We start from the raw sequence: 27,026 nt of genomic DNA on the forward strand, positions 1-27,026 counted from the left end.
TAAGTAACTTGACCCTCCAGGCTGCAAATCCCAGTCTCGAACTAAAAGAATGGAAAAGCATTTTCCCCCTTCCCCCTGGGTCTCTTTTGCTTTTGAAAGAAACTGTCTCTTCCCCTTTCTCTGTTGGTGGGAAGACATGTATCACCAAGGGACAGAGCAGCTTTCTGAGCATTCCCCTCCCATATCAAGGCAAACTGGCAATTTCCCCACCCCACACTGCTTCTGGCAGCTCTTTTTTCCAGCTTTCCTCCCCTCCCGCCGGTCTTTGGCAAAGCTCAGCTGATTTCCAAACCCTCCGTGGCTGCTGGGGGTTGGTACAAAGGTTTAATTATTTGCTTTTCCTTGGGTGTGTAAGGCGGGGATAGGGAGAAGGTTGGGCCCCATGGCCTGACACTGCTAATCTTGCCCACTTTTGTTGTGTAGTCCCTCTCTCATCCCCCTTCCTTCCCTGTCTCCCGCCCAGCTCCCAGAGCCCGCCATGAGTCCGCAGGCAGTTTTGGAATGCTTTTGCCTGCTTTGCTTTTCCTTCATGAGAACAGCAAAAGGTAAGAGACTTTGGGCTGATTTGGGTCCAGGGGCAGGATGGGGTTTGGATGCCCAGAGAGATGAGATGGTCATCCCAGGGCACAAAGAGCCTCCCTGGCTCCACATAATCCAATATCTCCCTAGACTCCAGCTGAGTAAGCAGGAGTGATTGCCAAACTGCACACGGCCTGAGCATCTCCTGAGGCGGGGATATTTTTGGGATCCTGGAAGTCCTCCCTGAGGGATGAGGAAAACCAGAGAGCTGGAACTGTTTAAACTGCACACAGTGCAGAACTATAAAAACTCTTCAGTCTGTCTCACTGAGGAAAGCCCCTGGGGAATGAGCTGGATTTCCATTGATTCCTGTCTTTTGTTGTTATAACAAAAGCAAACATTTCAGAAGCCCAGCAAGTGCATCAGATTTGCAGGAGAATTTCAAGTCACTTCAGAAAATAGGTTTGACTGGCTTTGTCATGGCAAAGGCAACCCCCCACCTCACACACGCTACAATCATATTTGTATACGAACAAGAGAAGGGACTCCAAATAATTCTAGATAAATAAGTTTAAAGCGGGGAGTTTGAATCTAAAGCTGCCCCATCAACTTCATTTTGCCTTATCATAAAGTCAGTGATTTAATTAAGTTCTCATGGGTAAGACATAATATGAAGAATATGGCCTCTCTTCTCTCCTACAAATGTTTTTTTGTGCCCCAGTTAATGTTGAACAGACACTGTGAGATATCTCTCTTGTCTGTGGGCGTGCTCAGAAAACTTGACTTTAGCATTAAAGTGTGTTTCTCTGGCACTCTCTGAAACTCCTGAAGTGCCCAAGCAGAGCTCCCACTCTGGCCATCACTTCTAAGGCAGAACTGGAACCCTAAGGTGACACCCCAAGAACACCCAAATATCCAAAAGCAGGCACAGATAATTTCCCATGGAAACCTTTCCATGGGCTATACTTACATATCAGCATAGAAGTAGCCCTTCTGGAGGCAGAGTGGTGCAGGTCTCAAGCATCCCTACAGGTCTGGGGCCCCTCTAGGATGGAAGTTGCTGGGTGCAGCAAGGGGAGGGATTCAGTTTTGCGCTGGCTTCCCTTCAACATCCTTCCCTTGCATCTTTCCGCAGGGGATTTGCAGCCACTTTCTTTCCAGCCCAGGACACTGTATCAGTACCACTACACCCTGGATGTGCAGCTGGACCACATGGCCCTACCATCCCCTGGGGGAGTCTGGCTGCGGGCTCAGGCGTCGGTCCATGTGCACCAGCTCTGGAGGGACCAAAGCGGGGAAGAGCTGCTCCAGGTGCAGGTGTGCGGGGTGGGAAAGACATCACAGCTGGAATTCTCCTCCTGGGAGCACCCCAGGAGGTGTAGCCCTCTTCCCTTTCTAGCCCAAGTCATCTGGAAAACACCCTCTCTGACGAAATCCATTGCCTGCAGGTAAAACACACACCAGCCTTAGTGTGACACGCTCGGTCACTGCTCTCTGCCATCTTCTGCTGTCATAGATCCGTGACCTGAAAGCCCAACACAAGCCAGACGAGGAGAGGAGCCAGGATGACCCTGGAGGTCCCCCTGCAGAGATTGAACTGAGCCAGGAGGCAAAGGCAGAGCTCCAGAAGCCGGTGTTCATCTCCTGGAACAGTGGGAAGGTTAGCTGGACACCTCCCGGGCTTGTCCATGCCCTCTGCAACGTGCTCCTGCACACATCCCAAATTTTCCCAGCTATGAAGCCTGTAGGAATTCTTGCTCCACCTCTGATTTCATATCAGAGCAGAAGGAACTGGACAGAGTGCCCAGTGTAGGACTATCTGGTCTCCCATATGATCCTAGATGGAGCCCCATCCTCCAAAGGGGCTGCAGCATCCCATGTTAAAAGCTCTTCAGTCCTAACCATGGGATACAAGTTCCTTTCTGACCTTCTCCTCTCTGAGGCTTTGGAAAACCAGGATGGGGAGGAAAGGGAAGTTTTGTGAACATGCATCCACAAAGCTCTTGCTATTGAGAGATGCAATCCTCCATGGCAAAACTCTTCAGGTGTTTACAGAGTGTTGCTCAGGTTGCAGGGGAGCAGAGAGCCTGCAGGGACCCCAGAGATGTCCCCTCAGCCAGGCACCACCTCTTGCCCCCCAGGTCAGAGCTTTTTACGGGAATGAAGCAGAAAGCATCCTGATCTCCAACTTGAAGCGAGGCATCATCAGTCTGCTCCAGTTGCAGCCTCACGCCAGCACCACAGTGGAGGTACGTGCAGAGCTGGGGCAGATTCTGCCCAAAAACCAGGGACCATGATGGACCAGGAGAGCTGGCCCTGGAGCACAGCCAGTCCAAGTGCTTCAGCAGAGGAGGCAAAATTCAGGATAAACAGCATGGGCTTTGCTGCTCCAACTGGGCACTGAGCAAGGATGACTGTTGGAAAGGCAGACGACTTAAAATAATCTCTAGACGATTTTCAGGAATGGGCACACTTACAAAATAGTAGTTTTTCCCTGGACAGTAGGAATAGTGGAGAAAAAACTCTGCAAGCATTCCTGCCAAGCAGGATTTGCTTTGCCAGCAGCCAGCAAACAGCTAAGAAATCCCTCCCTCCAGAGCTCAGCGAGGCTGGAGTGACCTGTGAACAACATGGAGTAATCTCAGAACGTAAAATGCAGGCACAAAGATGCTGCTGCTGGTGTCAGCCTGAAATGCAAAGATGGCCAGATGGACATGGAACTATCCAACACCCCCCCAAATTCGGCCCACTTTTCCAGCTTTTTGGTGATTTTTCTATTTATTGGGTTGTCCTTTGTGTCTGTCCTCTACACAGGTTGTTTTATTGAGGATGATCAAAGCTGGTCACCCTTACCCACCCTGGTCACTCACATTTGTGTTTCAGGAGGATGCCTCTGGGAGCTGCCAAGTCACCTATGCCGTGTCCAACCACTCTATCACCAAGACCAAAGATCTCCTCAGCTGCACAAAATCAAACTCTGGATTCATCTCTGTAAACAAAGCAAGTTCATTACTCTCTCTGTGGTGGGCTCAGGTCGTGTCAAGTACATCAGGGCCATCCCCCAGTTGATGTTTTGTATTCCTCAGACTCATTGGATTGGGAATTAGGTTGACAGGACCAAAGGCCTCTGTTTGTTTTGTTTAAAGCAGTAGCCCATGTTCAGCCCTGACACAAATAGATTAAATCCTGTGGATCTTCATGCAGTTATAGCTGCCATGATCAAAATTGAAGGGTTTTTTAAAACATATAAACTCTACTGAATTTAATATAAAAACAGACATCACCACAGAGAGCCCAGGGGCCCTGGCAGGGGTCTCAACACCGGACAGTCACAGGGTGATATCATCACTAATGCCATTTGCTGCCTAAAACCACCACTTGCACCTAGTCCAGCTCTTCCCCTTCCCCAAACCCTGCCACGTGTGGGCCCAGCTGCTCCCATAACATCTCCTGGCACTCCCGAGGCAGAGGTGAAGTCCAGCAAGTGTGTCATTCCTTTTGGAAGGAGGAAATCCAGAGAGCTTCCCCAAGGTCACCACACAGCACGGCGAGGAAGTTGAGCATTTTTTGGCATCGGCTTGGTGGAAATTGCTGTTGCTTTCCCTTTTGCCTGGGGAGTGTCCTTGCTGATGCTCCCCAGGAATGGGCATTGAGGGCCATTCCTCTTCCCACATCATGCAGCTGTGTCGGAGCTGACGCTGTTGAATGGGCTTGGAGGAAGAGCAATGCTTTGGGAGGCATTTATTCCCAGTTTGCAGTCTCCAGGAACCACCCACACCAGGCAGGAGCATCCCCTGTTCCCTCTGCTGTGGCTGAGCCCAGGTGACACCACTCTGTAATGAAAGTCCATGTGGTATCACCAGTCTGTCTCCCCACGTAAGCCACAGGCAAGAGCATCCCCTTGCCGTGGTCCTCTCCTGGTGCTGCCTTCTCCCACATCTGGGAAGAAGCTGGGCTCTTCTAGATTTCCCTTTCCTACATTTTCCAAGCAAAGCAGGTGACTCAGTGGGCCGAAAAGTTCTTTTTCTGCTGATAGAGAGGAGAGAAATCTCCTGAGGAGAGGGCAAGAGAAAAAAGATTGCACTTTTTCCTCCTTGCTTTTCCTTTTTCAAGGTTTTTGGAGTTGAGTGGCAGCCCAGCAGCAGAAGCCAGTATGTGGTGAAAGACAACCTCCTCCAGTCGGTCCTGGCAGAGGAAAGCCATGTGCTGGCTCCAGCCCTGAGGTCCAGCTCCAGCATCAAGATCAGTTCGAGGTGAGTGATGACTCCAGCCGTGAGCCACAGAGGGTGTAAATCACAAAGCGCTTCCTGATGGCTTCTTCTCCCTCCACAGGCAGCAGCTCCAGCTACTGTCTCCTCCAATGCCTGGTCCAGCAGAGGTGTCTGGACAAAGCCTTGAGGATGTGCTGGCTGGCACAGAGGGACAGCACCAGCCCCTGGGCATGGCCAGCCTGCCCTTCAGGAGGGTCTGCACCAACTGCCCGTCGGTCAGTGATGCTACTGATCCCCAATACTCACCACATGCTCTCCCCCCAGCCTGGGCACTTGTAGGATTCGGGGTTAAAACACACTGGTACTTTTGGAGGGGCAGGATGCAGCCCCAGGAGCACACACAGCTGGGTTAAACTCATCACAGCTCTGAGGGCAGGAAGTATTCCCACTACAGGTCGGGCTGGAGAGGATAAACAAGGGATTATTTCTGCCTCCCCAAATCCTCCAGGCTTTTCACTTAGGAAATCTGGAATTGCAACAACATGATGCTTACAGTTTCTCCTGCTCTTTTCCTGGAACTCACCACAAATTGGGGCGTGTGGGCTTCAGCACAAGTCCTCAGCAGTGGGGGTGTGAGGCTGCAGTCAATGCCTGCGAGCAGTTGCATGACCCCCATAGGCACCTTCCCACTCCTAAATATTTCCCAAGTATAAACATTATCCCATGATAACGGGGGAAAAGAGGCTAAACCCCACCTAACAAACCTCACCTTTGCAGCTGAGAGCCCACCTGAAGGCTTTGGACAGATGGGGAATCAAAACAGACCCCTCGAAGGTGGCGACTGTCTGGCAGTTCCAGAGGTTCATCCAGATGTTGCGCAGTGCCAAGAAGAGAGATGTTCTGGAGCTGCTGAGGAGAGCTCCTGAGGAGACACGGTGAGACTGCCAGGAGCTTTCTTGCCAAAATTCTCTGTGTGTAAAACCCTGGCATGAAGAGTCATTCCTGGCTGAGACAGCTGGGGTCATTTGGTGCTGCTCCATACCCCATCCCTGCTCCAGGCAGCCATAGTGCCAATGTACTCTGCTTTTCCTTAATGCCCTGCATGGTTTTTGAGGGTCATGCCACTGATGACCTCCCTCTTCTTGCTCCAGCCCCTTCATCGTGGAGGCAGCAGTGGCTGCACAGTCAACAGCTTCCTTGGCAGCTCTCTCAGAATTCCTGGATTTCAGCAAGGAGGAGCCCAAGTCCCTCCTGGAGAAGTTTCTCTATGCAGCAGCTTTCTCTCCCCGGCCTTCGGGAGAGCTTCTCCACCTGGTCTTAGTAAGTATGGACATCTCTTTTCCTCCCTGAGGGTCCTGCATCTGGGATGGATCCACGCCCCGTTTCATGCAGGAGGGAACAGCAAGCATGTTTTCCTGAAAAAGGAAAATATGTTTCTGTAGAAATAAATATTCCTGCTTATGGGGTTATTTTATGTGTGTTTAATGGGACACTGGTGATGGGAGCTGATGGTCCTCAGAGGAAAAGCCTTCAGCAGAGAATGCCTCATGTCAGTACATTACACATAATAAAAGCTTAATTAAAACCACTGTGAAAAATCAGTGGTTTATCCAATTAAACCGTGCATGGCCTCCTTCAAGGCAGGTAAGAGCAAGTTTTTCCTTACTTTTGTGATGAACACTCTGAGATAAGAGGTAAAACATACTCCTCCTCTCTATTTTCCCCCATTTTTTTCCCTGTGTAATAATACCCCTTTCCTGATGCCCAGGACAAGCTGGATGGGAAGCAACTGGCCCCTGAGATCTGGGAGACAGGGATAGTTGCCGTGGGCTCTCTGGTGGGCAAGCTGTGCCAGCAGAAGCTGTGTGGGCTGCAGGTGGGTCCTCTGCAAACACTCATGCTTGGCTTTTTCAGACAGCCCCCAGCTCCAGGCATGCCCAGAATGTCTCCTTCCCCTCACCTCACTCTCCTCCTCTTCTGCCCTCCTGCCAACCCCGAGCAGGAGGTGGAGCATGGGGTGGAAACCATCCTCAGGGGGCTGAGAAGTGCCGAGGAGGACCCTGAGGTGGTCATTTACCTGCTGGCCCTGGGGAACGCGATGCTCCCTGGAACCATCCCCACCCTCCTGGAGCACGCTGAGGAGGGTCCTGCTGCTGTCACCACCATGGCCATCTCTGCCCTGCGGCGATTCCCCGCTCAGAACATCTCCAGCAAGGTAGGAAGCAAAGCTGCCAAGGTTTGGTGTCCTCTTCCCACCCAAACCCAAGCTGCTGGGGTGCTTCTGCACATCACAGCACCGTTTGCATTTCCCTCCTGCATCAGGTGAAACGAGCAATGAGGAGGATCTTCCACGAGAAGAGGAAGAGCTACGAAAAAACATGTCGCCTGGCTGCTGCAGAAATACTCCTGGATAACCACCCCTCACCCATGGATGTCATCAACATCCTGCTGGCCACCGAGGAGATGGAGACAGAGATGGCAAAATTGCTGCTGCTGAAGGTCCAGAACAGCCTGCGTGCCCACCACCACCCGGCAAGGTGGGCCTGGAGGGGAAGGTTGTGTTTTCTCCCCCTGCTCTACATCACTGTTTTCCTCCTTCTCCCACGCACTCCATCTGTAGTTTTTGACCAGAATGCCTTTAAAATGTGCCACCACCACTTCCTGGGGCTGGCATGGGAGCTGCCTGGAAATTCCTGGAGGAAGAAAAGGGATGCAGATGCCACCCAGCCGGCCAGAACCCAGCATCCTTCCTCATCCTGCCCTGTGACAGTGGGACCCAGGCTCGTGTTTTCAGCAGAGTCCTTGGAGGCCAAGGCAGCTCTGGCTGCCAGGGCAGTGCACAATTTGTATCTTGGTGTATCAGGGTGCTCTGCATTAATCTTCTTATCTGCACAAAATCAACCAAGCACTCACATTTTTCAGGGCTAAACAAAAGCTGCACTATAATGTCTAACTGGTTTATCCTAATAAACCAGAGGAGAGGAGAATTCCAGGGTAGCCCATGTCTGCTCATTTCAGTTTTTTGCTTTGGGCAGTCAGCAGCCAAGAGAAATACCTTGGAAATTTATATTTCCTCCTTTGCACAGCCTTGTGTAACGACCACTGACATTTTCTCTTCCTTCCCTCCCAGTGCTGACATACCCTTTCCCTTTTGCTTCTAGGAAGATAATGAAAGACATCATGGGAGTCCCGCAGATAAATAACTACAACTTCTTCTCGAAAGCTGGCACCTCCTCTTCTTTCTCAGGACCTCTGACAGGTGACAGCACAGAGGACATTGATCCCATGGTCCCCTCAGAGGGCTAAAGGAGGGGCTGGCAGGGAAAGGCAGCTCCCAGGAAAGGCTTAAACTCTATAGAATGCCCCAAAATCTCTGTGTGAGGTTTCTGAGCATGTCCCCCAACACCAGCTGGCTGCCATCACCTGAGATACATACATACCCTTCTCTAACACCCCTACAGCAGGAGGGCTAGGCTGTGCCACATACTTTTCCCAAATCCTGCTAATTTGAAAGAGGAGCTTCAGCTGGACCTGAAACCAATGGTAAATAGTAGGTGGGAGTTTCTGTGCTTTTCCTAAGTCAAGATATTTCACTCCATTCCTCAGTTCCTTTGGTATTTTTAATAAGTTCTTCAAAAAGGAGAATCCTTATACTGAAATGAAGAAACAGACAAAAAAAAAAGTCAAACTTCAGAGAGACTGCAACAAGCAACAATTGTTAAATGACTGCTTAATTCTTCATCCCTCAGCTCTCATTTCTGTCCCTCTTCAAATTATCTCAGTCTAGCTTTGTGGGGGTTAGTGAGAGTGGAATAGCCAACACCTGGGAAATAAAAAACAACCTTACAATGCTGAATCCTTCAAATATTGCAGGAATGGGAGGAGAAGGTGCAGAGTTTTCCCCTCTGGATCATGTAGTTTTATCAGATATAGAATGGCCAACATAGGAGATCCATCCCTACAGAACCAGCTGTACCCTCTATTGAGGAGGCTTACAAATTACCAAGGAACCACCAGCATCCTGCTTTTAGTGACCTCCCAATTCCTGTCATCATTCTGGAGGAGCTTTTCCAAGAAACCACCCTGTCCTGCTGAGCATTGATATGGTGACACCAGGTGCAGGGGATGCACTCACCACGATCCCAGCTTTGCACATCCCACCTCCAGCCTCCGTATTTCCACTTCAGCCTTCAGCCCTGCTGCTGCTCTCAGAGCATTTGGGGTTCACCACCATTCAGTGACTCATGTGCAAAGAGAGATCATAGAATCGTGGAATGGTTTGGGTTAGAAGAGACCTTAAAGCTCATCTAGTCCCAACCCCTCTGTCATGGGCGGGGACACTTTCCACCAGACCAGGTGTGCCAGGTGCTGTCCAGGGATCCTTATGGGCATCTCTCCGCCTTTCAGTCACCCAGGACCTGCTTTCCACCTTCGGGCTGGACCTGCTGTTTTTGGAGGGAGGATTCCTGAGGAAGAGCATCTCTGAGTTCTCGCTGCTCAGCCGTGGCCGGCGGCTCCGCGCAGCTCAGGTGCACTGCTGGGAGAGGGGTGGGGGTGACAGCATCAATCCCGTAGTGCCACTGCCCTGTCTGTGTCCCCTCCTAACCTTCTTAGGGTGCCTCAGTGTGCAGAGATCACCAGAAATAGGTAAATTCATACCCAGATCACCAAAGTGAAGCCGGACACACCCGCTGTGGAGAAAGGAGCCCCCCCGCTCCCCCGAAAAACAGAGGATTTGACACTGATACCTCAGGGTGCTCAGGTTGGATGCCTCATCCAACCCACTCCAGGCTGATCTCCCAATCCAAAGGGCACCTACCCAAGGGTTGGACAAGCATAGCAACTCAAATAGTGCTGTGGGACACAAAGCACTCTCTAGCTTTGCTCTGTGCCGCTCACACATGTCCCACCTCCATGTTCTAGGTCACCATTGAAGCACAAGGGATGGAGTCGATGATGGGAGAGAACATCTCAGATGGGGAAGAGGAGCCGGAGCTCATGGCCGGGGTGTCTGTCACCTTCTTCGATGTTCAGCTGCGGCCGATCGTCTTCTTCCAGGGATACACAGACCTGATGGCCAAGGTCCTCTTGAGCAGTGGAGAGCCCACAAGTGTGGTCAAAGGGAACCTCCTGCTGATGGATCATCACCAGGTACTGGATGGGGGGTAAGCAGTGACCTACCTCCAATGCCAAATCCTAGTGAATCTCATAAAGTGAGCCGGAGGTTGTTACTCACCACAGATACAAATCTAAGAGCAAGGTGGCACTGCTGGATGCATCTGGGTAAACAGCAGGATGGACGGATGGCTTTGCCATGGGACATAAGTGGCATGGCTGGAGTTCCTCCCTTGCAAACCCTGCTGCAGGTTCGGGATAAATGGTTCCAGCAGCCACAAGTCACTGCCAGTGTGAGCCACTCATGCAAGGGCAGTGCCCAGTCACAGCAAGCTCTGCCTTCTCCATCTCCCAGGTCATTCCTCTGCAGTCTGGTCTACAAGTGACCATCAAACTCCAGGGTGGGCTGGGACTTGACATTTCAGCCGACATGGACGTGGACATTTGGGAGCAGGAACTGAAAACCAGCATCAACACGAGGTGAGAGGGTGAGGAACTGCTTGGCTGTGGGGATGGGGGTACCTGGGGTCTCAGCACCCAGCACCAGTGTGGCTTTCCACAGTCCCCAGCTCTTCTCCTGGTGGGCCTGGTTACACTTTTCCATGGCCAGACCTCAAATTAAGGTGTTGATGGAGTTGTTTGATGCCAGTGTGCGGTGCCCAGTGCAGGGCTGTTGTTCAGTGACCAGGCTCATGTGCTTCTATCCCACAGGGGAAGCCTCTCCATGGATTTCCAGACAGAACTAGACTCCCCTTTCCTCCAAGTCACCCTGAGGAGCCAGACAGAGGTGGAGACCTCAATCCACTTTGACACCACGCTGAGGTTTTCCAGCAGCCCCGTGCTCATGTGCCTGCAGCTGAGAGAGGAGCAGGTCCCATACAGGTATGTCCCTGGGTACAGTCAGATACTGTACAAACATCATGATGTGCTTGAGATAAAGGAGGATTTCTTGGGGGAAGGTGGGAATTAATGACTGTACACTTATTGAGCAGGGTGGGTCAAAATTGGTAGGAACAGGGGAAGGACAGTGCAAGTTCATGACAACATGGGTGGAAGCACCACCCCTAGACCACCAGGAGATGGTATGCTGGTCTGGAATGAGGTCCACCACCACTACAGCCTCCTCACCATCTTGCTGTTACCTTGTCCCACAGAGAAATCTTCACAGTTTCCAAGTCTGCTGGGAGCCAGAGCAGCACCACTCGAAAAGGCAGGCGTGGCACCATGCCCGGGAGGGAGTTTGCCTTGCACCAAACCAACTCCAAGGTCTGCAACCTCCTGCTGACACTGGAAAAGGAATAGGTGAGTCAGAGCACTACAGGACTGGAGAAGTGCCTTGTCTCTGCCACACACCCCTGTGAACCCAACATGAGCTGCCAAGAGCCCTGCCCAACCCCTCTACAACCACCTTTGAATCAGAAAAATGCTGCAATAAGGACACCAGAAGAGGCCACAAGAGGAAATGCTGCAGGACAGCCAGAGGCACCCCTTGCTCAGGGCTGGAGGAGCCAAACCTGCCCTCACACCCCAAAGGCTGAGATTTCCCCCACCTGGACTCTTCCCCTTCATGAGGAAGGCCTTGCTGGAAGCCGGGCTGATCCTTGTGAAAAACAGGGCCATGATTTCTCACGGCCCAAGAAACCCTCCCACAAGCCTACAACCCCAAATGCCCCGTTTTCTCCCCATTTATCAAAGCAGTCAGGAGGGAGCACATCTGCAGCCAGCTGGGAGGAAATTCCCAGTGGAGGGAGTGAATGACCCTCTTTTAACACACAGCTTTTGTGGCTGCCAAATTGTCCAGGAACACGTTAAAAAATATCTCTGGAGGAGGTGTGATGTTTTTTAACTTTTTTTTTAATGCATCCTCAGAGATACTCACCTCAGAATAATTCTCAGGGAGAGAGCCAGAGAAGCGAGACAAAATGTTATATGTTCTTTCTGGCTTAAATGAAGGTGTTTGCATTTATTTGCATGCAAAGGCAACCCAGCTCCCCCCTCACAGCTTGGAGCCATCCTCTTATTCCTGGGGGGAAATTTGCACTCGGTTGCCAGGGATGTGGTTGGTGGCTTCCTGCTCTAGTGTCTGCACCTGAATTTTTCCAGGTATTCTTTCCTTCCAGGATAGGCAGGACTGCAGGAATCATCTGAGGTCATTAAAAACACCTTGAAATTAAAACCCATACAGGCACAAGCATTTTAGTGTTTGCAAAGAGTGAGTTGAAAAGGTGTTTTGAGATTATCAGGACTCCTAGGACGGAGTGAAAACAATGAAAATGGAGAAATTACAGCTCTAACAGGTGGCACACAGAGCTGGATCTGAAGTCAGCCACACTCAGCTGGGCAACCAAATGATTTCAAAGCTGCCAAGGTGTTTTAAAAGTTCTCCAACCTTGGGTATTATTATTTTTTTAAAGAGTAATTGGTGGTGCAGCCTATCCTATTGGGCAAATACAGATGTGGCCGCCACAGAGGGCAAAAGATCCTGTTTGACTGCCATGATCCCTCCTGGATGTGAGAATCTATCACAGAACAGTTTGGAACAACATTACAAAGCCGTTACTTCAAGTAAACATCCTTCAGGGTGGACATAATTCAACCAAAACTGTGAAAGCTAAATAGTGGGATCACACCTCCATCCCATCATCCCATCCTCTTCCTCCTCTTTATCAAGACCAGCACATACTAGATGTGCCTTCTGCTGGTGCCTGCAGACTCAAACCCCATCAATCCAGAGGTGACTCCTGCCTGCAGCCTCTCATCTTCATTTTTGATCCAAAGTTTACATATTAATGGAGAAGCCTCTGGCCTCTCTTATCTCCTGAACAGCAGTTCCCCTTCTCTTTTAATCGAGGCAGCAGATGGAGATAAGATTCCCTCCACCCTGAGTGGTGGAAGGCAGCGTTCCAGCAACAGAGATACAGCAGCTTCCCTTTTCTGCTGATATTTGGGCTCTTTTGGTGACCATTTATGAAAATCACAATTAGCTTCGAGTAAATATTGTTCTTCTGCTTTGCACTCTGCTCTCAAGCTGGATTGTTTTCAGCCACCACCACCCAAAACCTCTCCAGCACTGGAGGGAGGCTCATGAAGAAAAAGCAGTATTTCTTCATTCCTCCCTGATAATAATGTGCATTTGAAATATTTTTAGCCCTTTTCTGTGTGTTATAAAACGTGCTTTTTAGGGAAAAAGAGAGACATTGGGTATATTGTTTAAATTATGAGCCCGACAATGTAGCACTGAGTCTCCTGGTTTAGGGGGAGGAAAATTGTTTGGGTTCCCGTCCGGGGACACTAATTACCAGTGCTTTGGTTACGTAGGGAAATAAATGCCATGTGCTTTTATATTTTCTCTGTTTGACTCTTATAACTTCTCTGGACACACGGATGGGAAGAAGGGAGAAGCACTTCTGGCAGGAACAGCATGGCCAAAACTCTCCAGGGACTGTCTAGGTCTGTATTTAAGGTGCCCCAGAGACATGTGGCTAAATGCCCCATCAGGGCTCCAGAACAGGGGTGTGAGGGCCAGCTCTGCTCCTAGAACCCCCCAGAGCACCCTTAGAGATGACAAAAACCATGCAAGAGGAGGTTCCCATGGGGCCAAAGACCCTGCCTTACCCTCTCCTGCCAACTTCTGCAGAGGTATTGGAGGCCATCCAAGACTTTTTACTTAAAATCAGGGCTTCCCCTGCACCAAGGCTCTGCTGATTACAGGGCAGTCTCTCGGAGCTGGCCTCAAGGACACAGAGAGGGGATTTGCCCTCGGGTCTGAACAGGGGGATCCCTGTGTGCCCGTGGGAGGGGGGAGCCCGTATCACCCTTGTTGCCCTGCTCAGTTTTGCAGCTTTGATAGCAGCTCGGAGTCCCACTGGCTCCCCAGCCTCACCCTTTCACCAGGAGCAGCCTGTAATTTCCCACTCCTCCAGTCTCAGGGCAGGATTTGGGCAGGCTCAGCTGTGTTTTACACCCCCATGAGATGCTATAACCCCTCCTGGCAGGCACTACCCTTGTGACCACCTGCACAGTCCCTAACCAAACTCACTGCTCTCCCAGGTGTTTGGGGGGAACTGTTCAGACCCCAAACCTCTCAGCCTTGATGTTTGCTCCTCACACAAAGCCAAGAAGCACCCTCCTGCCATTTGGGACCTTTTCCATTGTTCTCTTTCCTCTTTCTCCTTCTCTAAAGGAGATTCAGAGAGGCAGCTTTGTCATTCAGCTGAGATTTACCCTAATTTTTGAACTTCTAGTCTTATCCTGCCAGAGGGACCAGGTCCTATAGCTGGGATTGGAGTTGAGAATGTGTTTCCAGATCCCATGGAAATGGTGATGATGTTTCAATAGAGATTTTACCAGTTTGCACTGCTGCTGGAAGCTTTGCTCTCCTGCTGAGCCACCAAACCCCTCAGGTTTTCCAGGCCCCTTCCCGAGATTTTTTTCCCCAGTCCTGGGTGGATGCTCAAACAGCAAAAGCAGTGAAGGAACATGGGCCTTTTAGTGAAGTCACTCATTTCTTTGGCAATGGCTCCAAACCCTCCTAGAAGGGATCTTTCAGACTCAGTCACCCAGCACAGGCAGTATTGTGCCCATGGAGCTGGAGTGGAGCCACCTCAGTCTAAGTGGGCAGAAAGGGACCTGGACATGTCCCCAAGTGCCAGATCTACACATCTTTTATCCTCCCAGGGATGGTGACTCCACTACTGCCCTGGGCAGCCTATGCCAGTGCCTGACAGCCCTTTCTAGGAAGAAATTTTTCCTCATGTCCAGTCTAAACGTCCCCTTGGCTGTTTCCTCTCATCCTGTGACTTGCTCCCCGGGAGCAGAGCCCGATCCCCATCTGACTCCACCCTTCTGTCGGGAAGTTGTAGGGGGTAAGAAAACCCCCCCTCCCCGAGCCTCCTTTTCTCCAGGATAGCCACCCCCATCTCCCTCAGCCTCCCCAAACGGTCCTTTCATCCACAAGCAGAGGAAAGGGATATACAGGGAGGGGTGGGGTGCCAGATCTGATTCCTGCTGGAGATCCCCCAGGACAGCCACTACCCGGCTCCGAGGGACCCTGCAAGGGGCGAGAGGCAGAGCAGCCCAGAGCCAGGAGCTGGAGCAGGGCTCCTGCCGCCTCTCCAGGAGTGGCTTTGCACGTGGAGCTGCAGATCAGCAGTGACCTCCAGTGGCTGCAGCCAAATCTAATAGAGATGTCAGGACAAAGCCCCTCCGCTCCGGCCCCGCAGGGGTGTCCCGCAATCGGCACGCAGAGTCGTGGGACCTTTGTGATGGATCAGGGCTGACCCCTGGCAGCCCTTTACCGCCCTGAGCTGGGTTCTGAGTGGCAATGCCATCCTCTCCTGGCCTCCAGGTTTGCCATCGCAGGCGATTTCCCATATTTTCTTTTCCCCCGCGAGCCACACCATTCCCAGGACATCTCGTACAGCCCTCAGGAGAGCGCGTGGACACCACTCACCAAACAGGGCGATAAAACATTATCTGCCTGTCTATCCCAGCTGGCTCCAGAGACAAAACTAACACGAGAAAGTGTGCACAAAAGTGAGGGGAATGTGTGTGAGAGCATAGACCGTGGGCGGGGAGCAGCTCTCCCTGGGAGCTGAGTCTAAAGTGCTGGGGCAGAACTCTGATCAGCCACTGCTCTCTCCTTCCTCGGCAGCTTGTAATAAAAAAGATTGTATTTCCTCACTGCTGGGCTCCAGTGACTTGCCAAGCTCCGTGAAAAATTAAAATAAAAAGTGGTTTGGAACTCACCAAAGCAGTGGTGTGAATCTCAGCGCCGAACTGTGGCAACAGCAAACCTCACGTAGAGCTGCAGTTGCATATCCCAAGCCTCTGCTGCAGAGCTTGCAGCTGCCCTGGGCCATGCACATCACACCAACAAACCTGCAAGGCTTCCCTGAAAGCCTGGGACATGCACAGGGACACTTATCTGGGAGTCACAGCACCCTGGAGTCACGCTGGAGCAGACTATGGGTAAGCAGTGGAGCATCCATGGAGCAGCAACCGGCAGGGTTGCTGTTATAACCTGCCCAGCCATCAGGGATGGAGGGGAAAAAGCTGTGAAGCTGCAGTGGGACACAGCTGGGCAAACCACAGCAGCTGTGCCATGAGGTTATCCCTGCAGGAAAAGCTGGGGGGAAAGCTCAGGGCCGGGGCTGGTGAGTCAGGCAGGGAGCCTGGGAACTGGCTGAGCCAAGCCAACAAGTCTCCAGGGCTGGGATAAAACCCTCTGGCTCATCAGGTCCAAAATCCATGGGAAAAAAGCTGATCTTTTCCTAGAAAATTGTTCTACCCACTCCATCTTGGCCAAGAATGCGAGTATTTTCCTTTCTATAGGGAAACAGGTATTAGCAGTGTTTGAAGAGACAGCCAGAGTCCCAATTCTGTGTGGGACAAGGGTACAAAGGGTGACACGGGGACAAACACCTGCTCTGGCCCGTCTCATAGAATCAAAGAATCACAGAATGGTTTGGTTCAAAAGGGACCTTTACGCTCGCCTTGTTCCACCCTCCTGCCATGGCCAGGACACCCTCCACCACACCAGCTTGTTTCAAGCCCTGTCCAACCTGGCCTGGCAAGAAACCCACTGACCCCAACCACACCAGTTGCAACCCTTGAGGTCTTTCCTATCCCTTTTAAAGCCGAAAAGCCTTCTCTGCCCAAATATTTTGGCTGTTGCAGCCTCATAGACGGAAGGTGCAGTGAGTCTTAGGTCTGCGATGTGAAAGGGAAGCATCCAACCACTTGGCGACAGGTGGAAGAGCTTTTCCATGGCAAAAATCAAAGCACTTGAAAATGTGGAGTTTAATATTATGTACTTTGCTCTTGACGTTGACATATGGTTAATTAAGATGTGGTGTGCAGTCACTGTAGCAAGTCAGAAAAGCTATACACAACTGAAATTATTACACACTGGATGACTTTTATGATTTGCAATTTGCAATCATTTATAAAAACAAGTGTTTAACAATGAAATCGTTAAACAAGTGCTGCAAAGATCCAGAGGAATCTAGTGTGGTTGTATTTTAAGGAGTGATGTGGTTGGGTTTGGGTTTAACCTTTTAAGAGGGGCCATTAAAAACACAAGGGGAAGGACTGAGGAACTTCCTGCCAAAAGATGTAGTGATCCCACCATCACTGTGAGCACCTGAGGCCTGCAGGAGACATTTAGAAGGGAGTGAAGTAGGAAAGAGGAAAATAAAGCATTGTTTGAGGGATTACAGCAGCATCAATCACCACCACCACATCTATGAAGTTTTCATAGAAAGCACCCATTTTCCATGAGCATGGCTTTACAGCAGCTTCCACGCTCCCTGAGAGCAAAGCCACATTGCTGTCATCTTCTAACCCATCCTTCCCTCCCTGTAAGTGCCACCAGTTTGCCTTTGCCCCCACAGTCCTCAATAAAGTGGCACTGGGGACCACTCAGGTGTCCCCTCTTGGCCATGCCCTGGAGTTCATTCATAGCTGCCTGCAAAGGGCAGGAAGAAAGGCAGGGAGTGCACATCCAGAGAGAAGTCTGGCTGCTCCCTCCGGCCCCTCCTCTCGCCTGCCTTGTCCTTGAGCTGCTGTCTGGCAGCGTGCTCCTATCATCAGGTGCCGTCCTTCGGGCGGGCTATAAAGGCACGGCGGGATGCAGCGCGTTCCCGGAGGTATCCCTGCTCCTGCCATGCTGCAAGCCACCGTCAAGCTGTGCTGTGGCATCGCCCACGATCCCCTCCGCCGCCTGCCCGGTAAGCCCCGCTCACCTCCCCTCCAAGCTCGGGAAAAACAGGCAGGACAGAGGGTCCTAAAGGACATGTCAAGTCTGCATCGGATGGGTGTCTCCTTAGGAATGTCACATCTATGGTCCCCCTGTGTTGTATCATGCACGGGGTAGTCTTGGGCCCAGGGCAGATGACCACCCAGCAGGGATGTGGGGCACCATGGAATCATCCCTGCCCGCTTTGTGCTCACCAAAGCCCACCCGCCTCTCCCCTTAGGCTTGAAGACAGCAGCTGTTGCAGCAGTACAGAAGGACATCAGAGGGCTGGTGGCAAGAGGATCCCATTGCCTGCCTTCCAAAATTCCTCATTATCTTCAGAAGCTGATGGGGAAGGACACAGGTAAGCTCAGCCCGGGCCTGTGGGTCCCACCTTTCCTAGCCTTGCTCACAGCCTCCTTGCAGCACATGATGGAGGGATGTGCATTAAAATGCACCCCCTCCTGCAAAATTGGACCCATGTTTTGGGGGACAAAGTGTCTTCTCACTGCTGGGCTGGTCTCCAGCTCTCTGCTGGCTTAATAGCATTCCCTGTGCTGATGGCAAGCTGGGTTAGTGGGAGAGCCTGAGGCTGTGGGAAGGTAAATAGCATTTGCTCACTGTAGAGGCAGCCAAAGCTTTTAGCAGAGGTCACAGGCACTTAGCCGTGTTCTGCTGCACTCCTGCTGTGTCCCTAGTTCCACCACTTACCTAAAGACCTGAAAATTGGCAAATTTATCTGCTTTTTTCGAAGTGTGGCTCGGTCCAAAGGCTGCCTGTGTGATGTTAGTAATACCCAAGCAAAGCGCAATTTGTGCCACGGTGTTACTGGGAATTGCTTTGGAAAGCAATTTCAAAGAGCTTTCCAAGCAGGCAGCACAGACACAGCAGATGGAAGCCAGCAAGGTTTTCTGGACTAAGCCATCCCTCTGCCCAGCAGGGGACCAGTTGCATGGGAAGATCCAAGATTTTGGGTAAGCAAGCCTCTCCTGCGCCAGCTCCTTTGTACTTCTGTACCCACAGCCATGTCCACAGACAAAGCGGGGCTGGGAGGGTGTTTCACATTGCTCTGCCTTCCTCCTGCAGCTCCCTGCCCCGAGCCCACCAGAGGTGTCAGCCCCAGCCAGTCCTCCAGCATGGACCTCTCCTACCTCCGCCAGGGAGAAAGGGCCCTGCAGCGAGCACTGAGCATCCTGCAGCAGCACACCAGCTGGCAGGCAGAGCCCGTGCTGGTAAACCCTCACCACCTCTGTCCTTTGCTGCTTCGTGCCAGAAAAGGTCTCAAGGGGAGAAATTAGTCCAGGGAGGGAGGATCTGCTTCGCAGAATCACAGAATGATTTGGGTTGCAAGGCACCTTAAAGACCACCCAGTTCCAAGCCCCTGCCATGGGCAGGGACACCTTCCACTAGACCAGGTTGCTCCAAACCCTGTCCAACCTGGCCTTGAGCACTTCCAGGGCTATAGTGGCATGGTTCAGATGTGCCAGTTTTGGGGTTGACTGGGGCTCTCTGCTCCCCCAGGACACCAGTGCCGCCGTGTCCAGCGCTGCCCTCCCCGGGCTCGGCAGGGTGTTTCGGGCAGAGGCGGTCCTGGCTGTGCCAGTGGCACAGTTGCACCAGGAGCTGTTTGAGAGGATGGAGCAGATGCCCCAGTGGAACCCGAACCTCAGCCAGGTGAAGGTAAGGTGGGGCAAGATGCCACCATGGGCAGATGGTCCAAAAATTTCCATTACCAGGGTTGCCAGCACCCAAAAAACCCCATATTTATGGGCAGTTTTAATATTGCTGGAGGATTAAAGCTAATTCCACACTCCCGCAAGAGCAGGATATCACCCCAGGGAGAGGAGATGCGCTTTGCTGGCACAGCATTGTAAATGTGTCGTTTCCAAGCTCTCTATTCCTCATGGTGCCAGTTCACAGAGGTTTTTCCATATCAGGGAATCTGACATTACTCAGACTCTACTGTCAGAGGAATCAGACAGCTCAAAAAAAAGAGGCAAAATCAAATATATTCATGCTGTAGGAAGCTTGTGTTGTCCTGGGCTTCTTTCTCAGCTCCCAAATTACAGCATATCCCTAAGGAAGCTGCCAGCCCCAGAAAGTCTCCCCTTGCTCACCCAGGCTGGCTCAGATGCTCCCCAGCCTCTGCTTGTTTATTGCTACCACTTACCTGTGCCTTCTGGAAAAGAAACGGTATCAAGAAGCTCCCATCACAGATTAAACAATAGAAAAAAACAAAAGCTGCAAAATCATCCCTTTTCCCTCTTGGAGACTGGAATTTAATTACCACCAGGTGCCAGCCCCAAAAACCTGTTCTCGCTGCTGCCTCTGCCCACGCCGCTGTCCCCACGGTGGCTTAGGGGGAAGAGTAAGGGGGTGTCAGAAATGTCCCCGGAGGGGCAGCAACAGGGAGCCTAATCCTAATTCCTGGCATGTTCCTTGCTCCAACAGGTGCTGCGGCGCATCGGGACGGACACGCTGGTGACACAAGAAGTCACCACTCCCAGCCCGGGCAACCTGGTGGGGCAGCGGGACTTCGTCAGCGTGCGGCACCGCGGGAGGAGGGGCGCGGCCATCTACCTGGTGGGCACTGCCACCCACGCCGAGCCGCTGCCCCCGCAGGAAGGGTGCATCAGGTAAGGTAACCCCCGCTTTCCCCCAAAAAGGACCGTCACGGGGTATCGTGTCTCTGCAGAGGGGGGGCCACCGCTGCAGCCCTGAACGTGGGCACCGAGCACAGCAAGGGAGGCACGCCAAGGGCTGCGCCCCCACTGGGTTTGCTCTGGGACCTCCTTGCCCCCGTGTGCCCCCCGGGGGGGACCCTCACTGCCTGCTCCCCTGCAGGGCCGAGTCCCGGCTCAGCTGCATCGTCCTGCAGCCACTGGCGGGGGACCCCGGCCGGACCCGCCTCACCTGGCTCCTGAGCATGGACCTGAAGGCAAGTGCCACCTGGGCAGGGACAGTGAGGGGTGCACACCCCGCTGTGCAAAGCCCCCCTCCTCCCTTTGGCCGGGCAGGACCAACCTTGAGGGTGTTTTCTCTCCCACAGGGCTGGATCCCCGCAGCCGTGCTTCACCGTGTCCTGCCACAATCCCAAGCCGACTTCATCGAGCACCTCCACCGGCACCTCTGCCACCGCGGGGCCTGAGCTGCGGGGAGACGGGCTCTGCCCGGGCAGGAGCGAAGTGGCCAGAGCTGGAGACTCATTCCTGGCTCAAAGCAAGGCTGGATGGGGCTCAGAGCAACCTGGTCTAGCGGAAGGGAGTTGGAACAAGATGATTTTTAAGGTCCCTTCCAACCGAAACCATTCCATGATTCTCCACTCATTGCCAGTGATGGGGTGAGACAGTGCACCCACCAAGCAACCCTGGGCACAGAGAACACATTCTCTTCTCCCAGCACCGTGCTTCTGCTTCAAGGATGGAGTGGAGTATCCAAAAGATGGGAAAACCAAGACTGCACTAAGCCTTGCACGAGGAGTTACCTAAAAACCCCAGCAAAAGCAGCTGGTGTTCAGCATCATATAGGAGCAGCTTTTTGGCCTGAACTAGCAACACGTCGATATTTATTTTTGCAGTGGCCAAACCACCTATTTATGTGTGTGTATATGTATATACATAAAGGTTTTTCCCCTGCTCGAAACAGCAGTGTGAAATTCTGGCTGACAAAGAAGAGTGGCTGGGTTGAAGTAACGTAAAATAAACCCATTTCAATAACCATTTGTATTTCCCCCTTCACACACACCCCCCACAAATAAATTAGCAGCAAGAGATTTTTATGTGGATTTCTTTTTCTTTTTTTACATTATGTTAGAATTCCAAAAAGAAAAAAAAAACAACAAAATTAATAAATATTAAAAGTTAAAAAGCTCTGAATCTCATATGTACAAAATTTTATACATCGTGATAACACTGGACAAGGGTTATATCACAGGAATGACACGATGGCTCTGCCAGGCCCAGGAGGATGAAGGGGACTAGGGGACTAGAGTCATCCTCTCCTCCTGGAGACAGGATCAAATCCCTGCGTAGCCAGAGCTACCCAAGCTCAGCCTGCCCTCAGCTGGAATAAATTCCCCATCCCTGGCAGTGTCCAAGGCCAGGTTGGACAGGGCTTGGAGCAACCTGGTCTAATGGAAGGTGTCCCTGCCCATGGCAGGGGTTGGAACAAGATGAGCTTTAAGGTCCCTTCCAACCCAAACCATTCCAGGATTCCATGAAATACCCAGTGCTGGGTGCCAGCCCTGCAGCATCACCACCCCAGAGCAGTGTGTGTGCGGGGGGAATTATCACACCCTGCTTTGAATCTCCCCCACCTCTCAGCCTGAGGTCAGGGTTAGCACCTGCAGCGCAGCCCCCCTTGCCTAAATTCCCCCCAGGGGACCCCAGCTGTGGGGTGTGAGGGGCCCCTGCTCCGAGGTACAGCAAGGAACCACTGCAAATATTCCTAATGCAATAAAGCACCAATGCCCAGGCCAGCACTGAAGAGGGGGGGAGGCTGGGAATTTGGGAGGAAGAACATCACAGCCCATTTTTGAGGGGGAAGGGGGTCTTTTTCTTATGCTCCTTGGACAGTAAACGAAGCATTATCTTTGGCACAATAAATAAATGCTGGCACTCCCGTGGAGGGCAGTGGAGAGGCTGGCAAGGGGCACGGCAATCTGAGGGATGAATCCCGCCCTGGCACACCCACAGCATCTCGTGGTTCCTGGGGGTGCCAATACCTGCACAACTTGGATCTGGGCACTCCACAGGCACCCTCCACGTGCCCACTCCCACAAGGTGTGCCAGTTGCTTGGCTCAGACAGATGAGGAGCTTTTTTTCCTATCTTTTGGGATGCCCACCTAATGCCAAAGGGCAGTACCTGGGAGCAGGGGACCTGCAGCCTCAGGTGCTTTGAGAGTAGTTAGATAAATGTGTGTCCAGCCGTGACTTGGCAGCGATCTGGGGGCAGTAGGGTGAACAAGCCACCCTCTTCACATCTCTTCAGCCCTTTTTATGCTGCTAGGAAGCTTTGGGGGAGTGTGGCAGTGTCCAGTTAGGAATGCAGAGGGGTCTCCATCCATTTCAGCCAAAGCAGGTATCTCAACCCCTCCCCTGCTGCAATCCAAGCCAGACCAGAAAAGTCACCCCAGGCCACTTTACCAGCAAGCCCCAGACACCTGAAGAGCTTACAGACACTGTCCCTAGGGATGCCCCATCCTGCTCCTTGCATACCAGGGAAGCAGCACCAACAGGGCCAGCGGATGCACCCACACCACACATGTGCTGCCAACACATTCTCCACTTTGCAATGCCAAACTGGTCTATCTGCCAAACCTTGCCTTCCTCAGACTCCATCTCTGTGCCCAAATCCTCCTCCCTAGGGCAGCGCTCACCACCATGGATACCCACCTTCCCCTGCCACTGCACCTGGGGGTGCCCAACGCCCTCAGCTGGGAGGCTGCACAGCCGTAAACACCAAAACCAGGGTAGCCCCCTCGGGGACACTATTCTGGGGAGGTTTTAAGGACTGTAACTCCTCCAGGCAGACCCTGTGCCCAGAGCTGGCCTGACACCTGGCAAGGTGTGCCAGCCTGAGGCTCCTAAAGTGCTGTGCATACCTTTAGTACTTGGCACAATAATTTTTAATGGCATTAATCACCCCCCTTCCACTCCTTCCCACACAACAAAAGATGCAGATGAATCTTCCTCCCTCCTCTCTTTGTAACTGCCCCTAAAATCCACTTCCTGCTTCCCAGTCACCTCCATTTCCCTCCAGCAGGTGTTGATGCCCCACAGGCACTGGGTACAAGGTGCAGGGATGAGGCTGGTTGTCCTGGGGAGGCTGGGCATCGGTATCAGCTCAAGGCTGGCCAAGGGCAGTATTGGCTAAAAAAGTCACTCTCAAGTGACAGGCATTTTTTATATCAATTTTTGGTCTTTGTCCTGGTTCTTTTGCTCACATTGGAATTTCCTGGACCGTTTCCTGCCTCCAGGACAGAAGCTCCTCTATGTTTTTCATGCTCCACCTTCTCCCAGACAGGTTTCGAATACTCTCTACCCCAACAGGGACAGCCCAGAGCAGCATTTGGGGATTTTCCCACAATTCCCCCTCCCCTCACCACCTCCCTCCAGTTCCTTGCCCCCTCAGATTCCCAGTATCCTTCCACTGCTACCCCTAAGCTCTGGGGCTGAGCTGCCAAGCCAGGACCCTCCTCTCCTGTGTTGCTGCTTGGAGTAGGGAAAGGAAAAAGCAATATTAAAGCCACTCTCTTCCCAAATCTTTTTAGCACCTTGGGAGGAAGCAGCCTGTCTACCCACAGTGTTTTTTTGCTCCTTTTCACCTTTTTTTTCCATGGCGCTGTCAGAAAAACGCCACAGTCGGGAGGGCAAGGGGGATCACAAGAAATAAGCGGTTTTCCTGGGAATTTCTGGGTGTGGACCCAGGTCATTTCCAAACCTGGCAGTGCCACCCACGAAAACCATCGCTAGAAGTGGGGGGAGAGAGGAAAAAGAAGGGGGAAAAGGGAGGGAAGGAGGGAGAAAGGCTTCCCCTGCCCCGTGGTGAGGTGGCCCCGAGCAGGTTACCTGGCTGCCTGGCCCCTGCTTGGCTCGCTCGGGGCCGGCAGCCCCCCAGGAAAAGCACCACTGCTGGATATCCCAGGTGTTGGAGTAGGGTCCCCACCCGGTGTGGGGTATGGGGAGAATGCCGGAGCGGGGTTGGGAGTGGTGATTCCCGAGGGAGCGCTGGGGCCAGTGACGGGGGTTGAGCTGGTGGTGGAGGAGGCTTTCTTGCCACAGGATTCACAGCAGAGTTTGTGGTATCCAGGGATGGAGCAGTAGCGAGCCAGAACCTCCATCTGGCAGAAGATGGACTTGTCCCCGAGGCAAGGCTCCCCTGGAGAGGGACAGCAGCGTCAGCGCAAGATAAATCCCACTCTTGCACCTTTGCAACAGCCCCAAAGGCAACAAGGTGCCCTTTCAGGGTGCTGCCTATCCACAAAGCAAGGGAGGAAGAGGGACTTGGAAAACGAAGCCAAAGCACTCAAGGATTCTGTGCACGGAGAAAAAAAGAGAGAACAAGGGATGCTCCAAACCAGCATTCTACATCGGAGCGGGATGCGCCTCACCCCAGTTAGGAAAGACTCTTGCTCAGAGCAAGGGGCAAAAGCTAGAAAAAGCAAAAAAAATTCCAAGATAAAGAGGGCATAAAATCTGGGAGGCAAAAGGAATGCAGCACAGAAACTGCAAGAGCCTGGGCTCCACGAGATGGCAACCGAGTTGCAGGCTTTGGAGCAGAGGCACCAGGGATGCAGCAGCCGAGGGTAAAACTCCCCAGAAGCACTGCTGGATGTGTCCCCACTCCCAGCTGCCTGCATTTCCCACAGGGAGGTGGAGATGGCCTCGGGAGGGTTATCGCAGGAAGCATTGCCCTCACACAAGCAGGGACACTTACTAGAGGAGATCTTGCTAACGGGGTTTTTGGCTCCATCCTGGGGCACCCGCTGGCCTTTGGTGGGGCTGTGGTCACCAGCGTCGGCGCTGGCAGTGATGCCAGAGAGCTTCCCTGTTGAGAGAGCACCACGATGCCCAGAGGCCACACGAGGCTGGGGGCACTCAAAATAGCTTGGGAGGGTGTTTTGGTGAGGGATTTGCTTTGTTTTAAGGGATTTCCTTAGCAATGAAGTCCCTTAGGGAACACCCAGTTGGCCCAGCACCTCAGCCACCCAAAAACCGCCCAGGGTGCCCATCTCCATTGTACCCTCAACTCATCACACCCTCCAACTGCCAGAAAACCCAAAACTAGCCAATATCAGGGTAAAGAACTAAAAAGGGAAATATTCTGGCTGGTGTTTAATCCGTTCTCTGCCAGCAGCTGATGTTCAACCTGACCTTCTCTGCTGGCACCTCCTTAAGCCACAATGGGCTGGAGACGTGCGTGAAGGTTGATCCCCGCCAGCGTGTGCCCCATCCCAGTGCCACCTCCAGCTCCCTCCCCCTCCTCTCACCTGGGCAGAGGGCCATGTGGCAGCCCTGGATGGCCTCTGGCTTGTCTCCCTCGCAGCGCCCGCCGCTCTCGCTGCCCTTGCACACCACCTGCCGCTGCTGGACACCCTCCCCGCAGGTCGCTGAGCACTGCACCCAGACAGATGGACAGACAGTCAGTGACGGGGTGGGGGGAAGCCCTCACACCCCGACAGCACCCAGAGGGGCATCTGAAGTATGTGCAGATACGACTGCTCGGGTGGATATTGCTTTTTAATACGGGGTTTCCCTCCCTGTCTCCAGCAAACCCCCACACTCTCCGCCGGGGTGCACAGGGGTGTTCTCCCCTCTCTAATTCGGAGTGAACCAGTGAAAAACATCGCTGGCTCTTGTGCCCTTATCTCCATCTCTGGAAGTGTCCAAGGCCAGGACGGACAGGACTTGGAGCAACCTGCTCTAATAGAAGGTGTCCCTGCCCACAGCAGGGGGGTTGGACTAGATAACCTTTAAAGCTCTTTTTCAACCCAAATCATTCTAGGATTCTACTCCATGACTCCTATCAGCACCTGTCCTTCACATTTGGCTCCCATATCCCTTCTCCCAGGCACTTCCCACCACCTCCATCATCCCCCCCAGCCCGGCTCACCTCGGACCAGGCTCCCGTCCTCCACTGCGCGGGGCAGGGCAGGCGGGCGCAGGGCCGGCGGGTCTCGGGGCGCTGCCCGGGGCAGTACTTGGTGTGCAGGGTGCGGTTGGTGCCGTCCTGCAGGCGCTGCACACACTGCACCGCCCGCGCCTGCACCCCCAGCTTCCCGCAGGAGCGGCTGCAGGCGCCCCACTCCTCGGCCACCCAGCTGCCAGGGTGGGAAGACGGACAGGGAGGAGGCGTCAGAGACTCGGCTCGTGCTGGGAACGCAGTGCAGCCCCGAAGAGAGACGGGAGCACCTCAGGCTAGGCGGGGAGGACTTACATGGGCTGGGAGCACTCCTGGAGGTTACAGCGCCGCCGGATTGGCTTCGGCTTCTTGCCGTTGTCACAGAAGTTCCTGTGCACCATCCGGTTGTCGCTTTTCCGACGGCAGCCGTACTTGGTGTACTGGATGCCTGGGGGGTGGCAGAGTGTGGGCAGCGAGGTGACGGGTGTGGGGTTCACACTGGGTCCCCACCAGGTCCCTCTCCTGCATTCTGCAGGAACGAGGGCTCTCAGATGTCACTGCTGGGGTGCAACCCAAGCGGTGCATCACCCAGGCTTGCAGAGGATGCTCACGTGGATGCTGGACACCCCCCCAGACTCCTGGGATCACTCAAGCTGCCACGGGGTGCAGGTGTCCCTGCTCATTGCAGGGGGGTTGGACTAGATGACCTTTAAAGGTTCCATCCAACCCAAAACATACTGTAATTCTATAACATCTTGCCCGTTATTTGAGGATCAGATCCCACTGGCCATGTGGAAGCAAGGCTTTCATCAGCAAACCC

General features: G+C 52.8%; 3 protein-coding genes across 3 annotated transcripts in view; 2 read left to right on the plus strand and 1 right to left on the minus strand.

Annotated features, from left to right (window-relative positions):
* The first annotated feature begins 391 nt into the window (after nucleotides 1–391).
* LOC108506045 (microsomal triglyceride transfer protein large subunit-like) lies at nucleotides 392–11,147 on the plus strand. The gene is made up of 18 exons (XM_017832643.1): nucleotides 392–545; nucleotides 1,655–1,836; nucleotides 2,036–2,179; nucleotides 2,661–2,768; nucleotides 3,403–3,519; nucleotides 4,633–4,772; nucleotides 4,852–5,005; nucleotides 5,508–5,665; nucleotides 5,882–6,050; nucleotides 6,499–6,606; nucleotides 6,733–6,945; nucleotides 7,053–7,267; nucleotides 7,892–7,989; nucleotides 9,138–9,259; nucleotides 9,654–9,881; nucleotides 10,201–10,325; nucleotides 10,557–10,727; nucleotides 11,000–11,147. The coding sequence occupies exons 1-18, from the start codon at nucleotides 479–481 to the stop codon at nucleotides 11,145–11,147; spliced, it is 2,667 nt and encodes an 888-aa protein (XP_017688132.1). The 5' UTR covers nucleotides 392–478.
* Nucleotides 11,148–17,475: 6,328 nt separating this feature from the next.
* LOC108506046 (steroidogenic acute regulatory protein, mitochondrial-like) lies at nucleotides 17,476–20,731 on the plus strand. The gene is made up of 7 exons (XM_017832644.1): nucleotides 17,476–17,575; nucleotides 17,825–17,947; nucleotides 18,670–18,815; nucleotides 19,105–19,263; nucleotides 20,035–20,219; nucleotides 20,428–20,521; nucleotides 20,633–20,731. Exons 1-7 carry the CDS (start codon nucleotides 17,476–17,478, stop codon nucleotides 20,729–20,731), a joined length of 906 nt encoding a protein of 301 aa, XP_017688133.1.
* A 1,041-nt stretch (nucleotides 20,732–21,772) lies between these two features.
* Nucleotides 21,773–27,026, minus strand: part of ADAMTS14 (ADAM metallopeptidase with thrombospondin type 1 motif 14) — a 32,455-nt gene continuing 27,201 nt past the window's right edge. Inside the window, exons 18-22 of the mRNA XM_017832739.1 lie at nucleotides 26,522–26,654; nucleotides 26,198–26,405; nucleotides 25,575–25,701; nucleotides 25,022–25,132; nucleotides 21,773–24,463 (exon numbers count right to left, since the gene is read on the minus strand). Coding sequence (XP_017688228.1) covers nucleotides 24,150–24,463; nucleotides 25,022–25,132; nucleotides 25,575–25,701; nucleotides 26,198–26,405; nucleotides 26,522–26,654 — 893 coding nt within the window. The 3' untranslated portion in view covers nucleotides 21,773–24,149. The remainder of the gene's footprint in view (nucleotides 24,464–25,021; nucleotides 25,133–25,574; nucleotides 25,702–26,197; nucleotides 26,406–26,521; nucleotides 26,655–27,026) is intronic.

The sequence above is a fragment of the Lepidothrix coronata genome, unplaced genomic scaffold (genome assembly GCF_001604755.1).
Source record: "Lepidothrix coronata isolate B3197 unplaced genomic scaffold, Lepidothrix_coronata-1.0 Scaffold204, whole genome shotgun sequence".
Lineage (NCBI taxonomy): Eukaryota > Metazoa > Chordata > Aves > Passeriformes > Pipridae > Lepidothrix > Lepidothrix coronata.

Coding starts and splice junctions, on each gene's coding strand:
- LOC108506045 (XM_017832643.1), top strand. CDS start 479: ATGAGTCCGCAGGCAGTTTTGGAATGCTTTTGCCTGCTTTGCTTTTCC. Junction 7,990..9,137: donor TTTCTCAGGACCTCTGACAG/GTGACAGCACAG, acceptor TCCGCCTTTCAG/TCACCCAGGACCTGCTTTCC. Junction 9,882..10,200: donor TGCTGATGGATCATCACCAG/GTACTGGATGGG, acceptor TCCATCTCCCAG/GTCATTCCTCTGCAGTCTGG.
- LOC108506046 (XM_017832644.1), top strand. CDS start 17,476: ATGCAGCGCGTTCCCGGAGGTATCCCTGCTCCTGCCATGCTGCAAGCC. Junction 17,576..17,824: donor TCCCCTCCGCCGCCTGCCCG/GTAAGCCCCGCT, acceptor CTCTCCCCTTAG/GCTTGAAGACAGCAGCTGTT. Junction 17,948..18,669: donor GCTGATGGGGAAGGACACAG/GTAAGCTCAGCC, acceptor TTCCTCCTGCAG/CTCCCTGCCCCGAGCCCACC.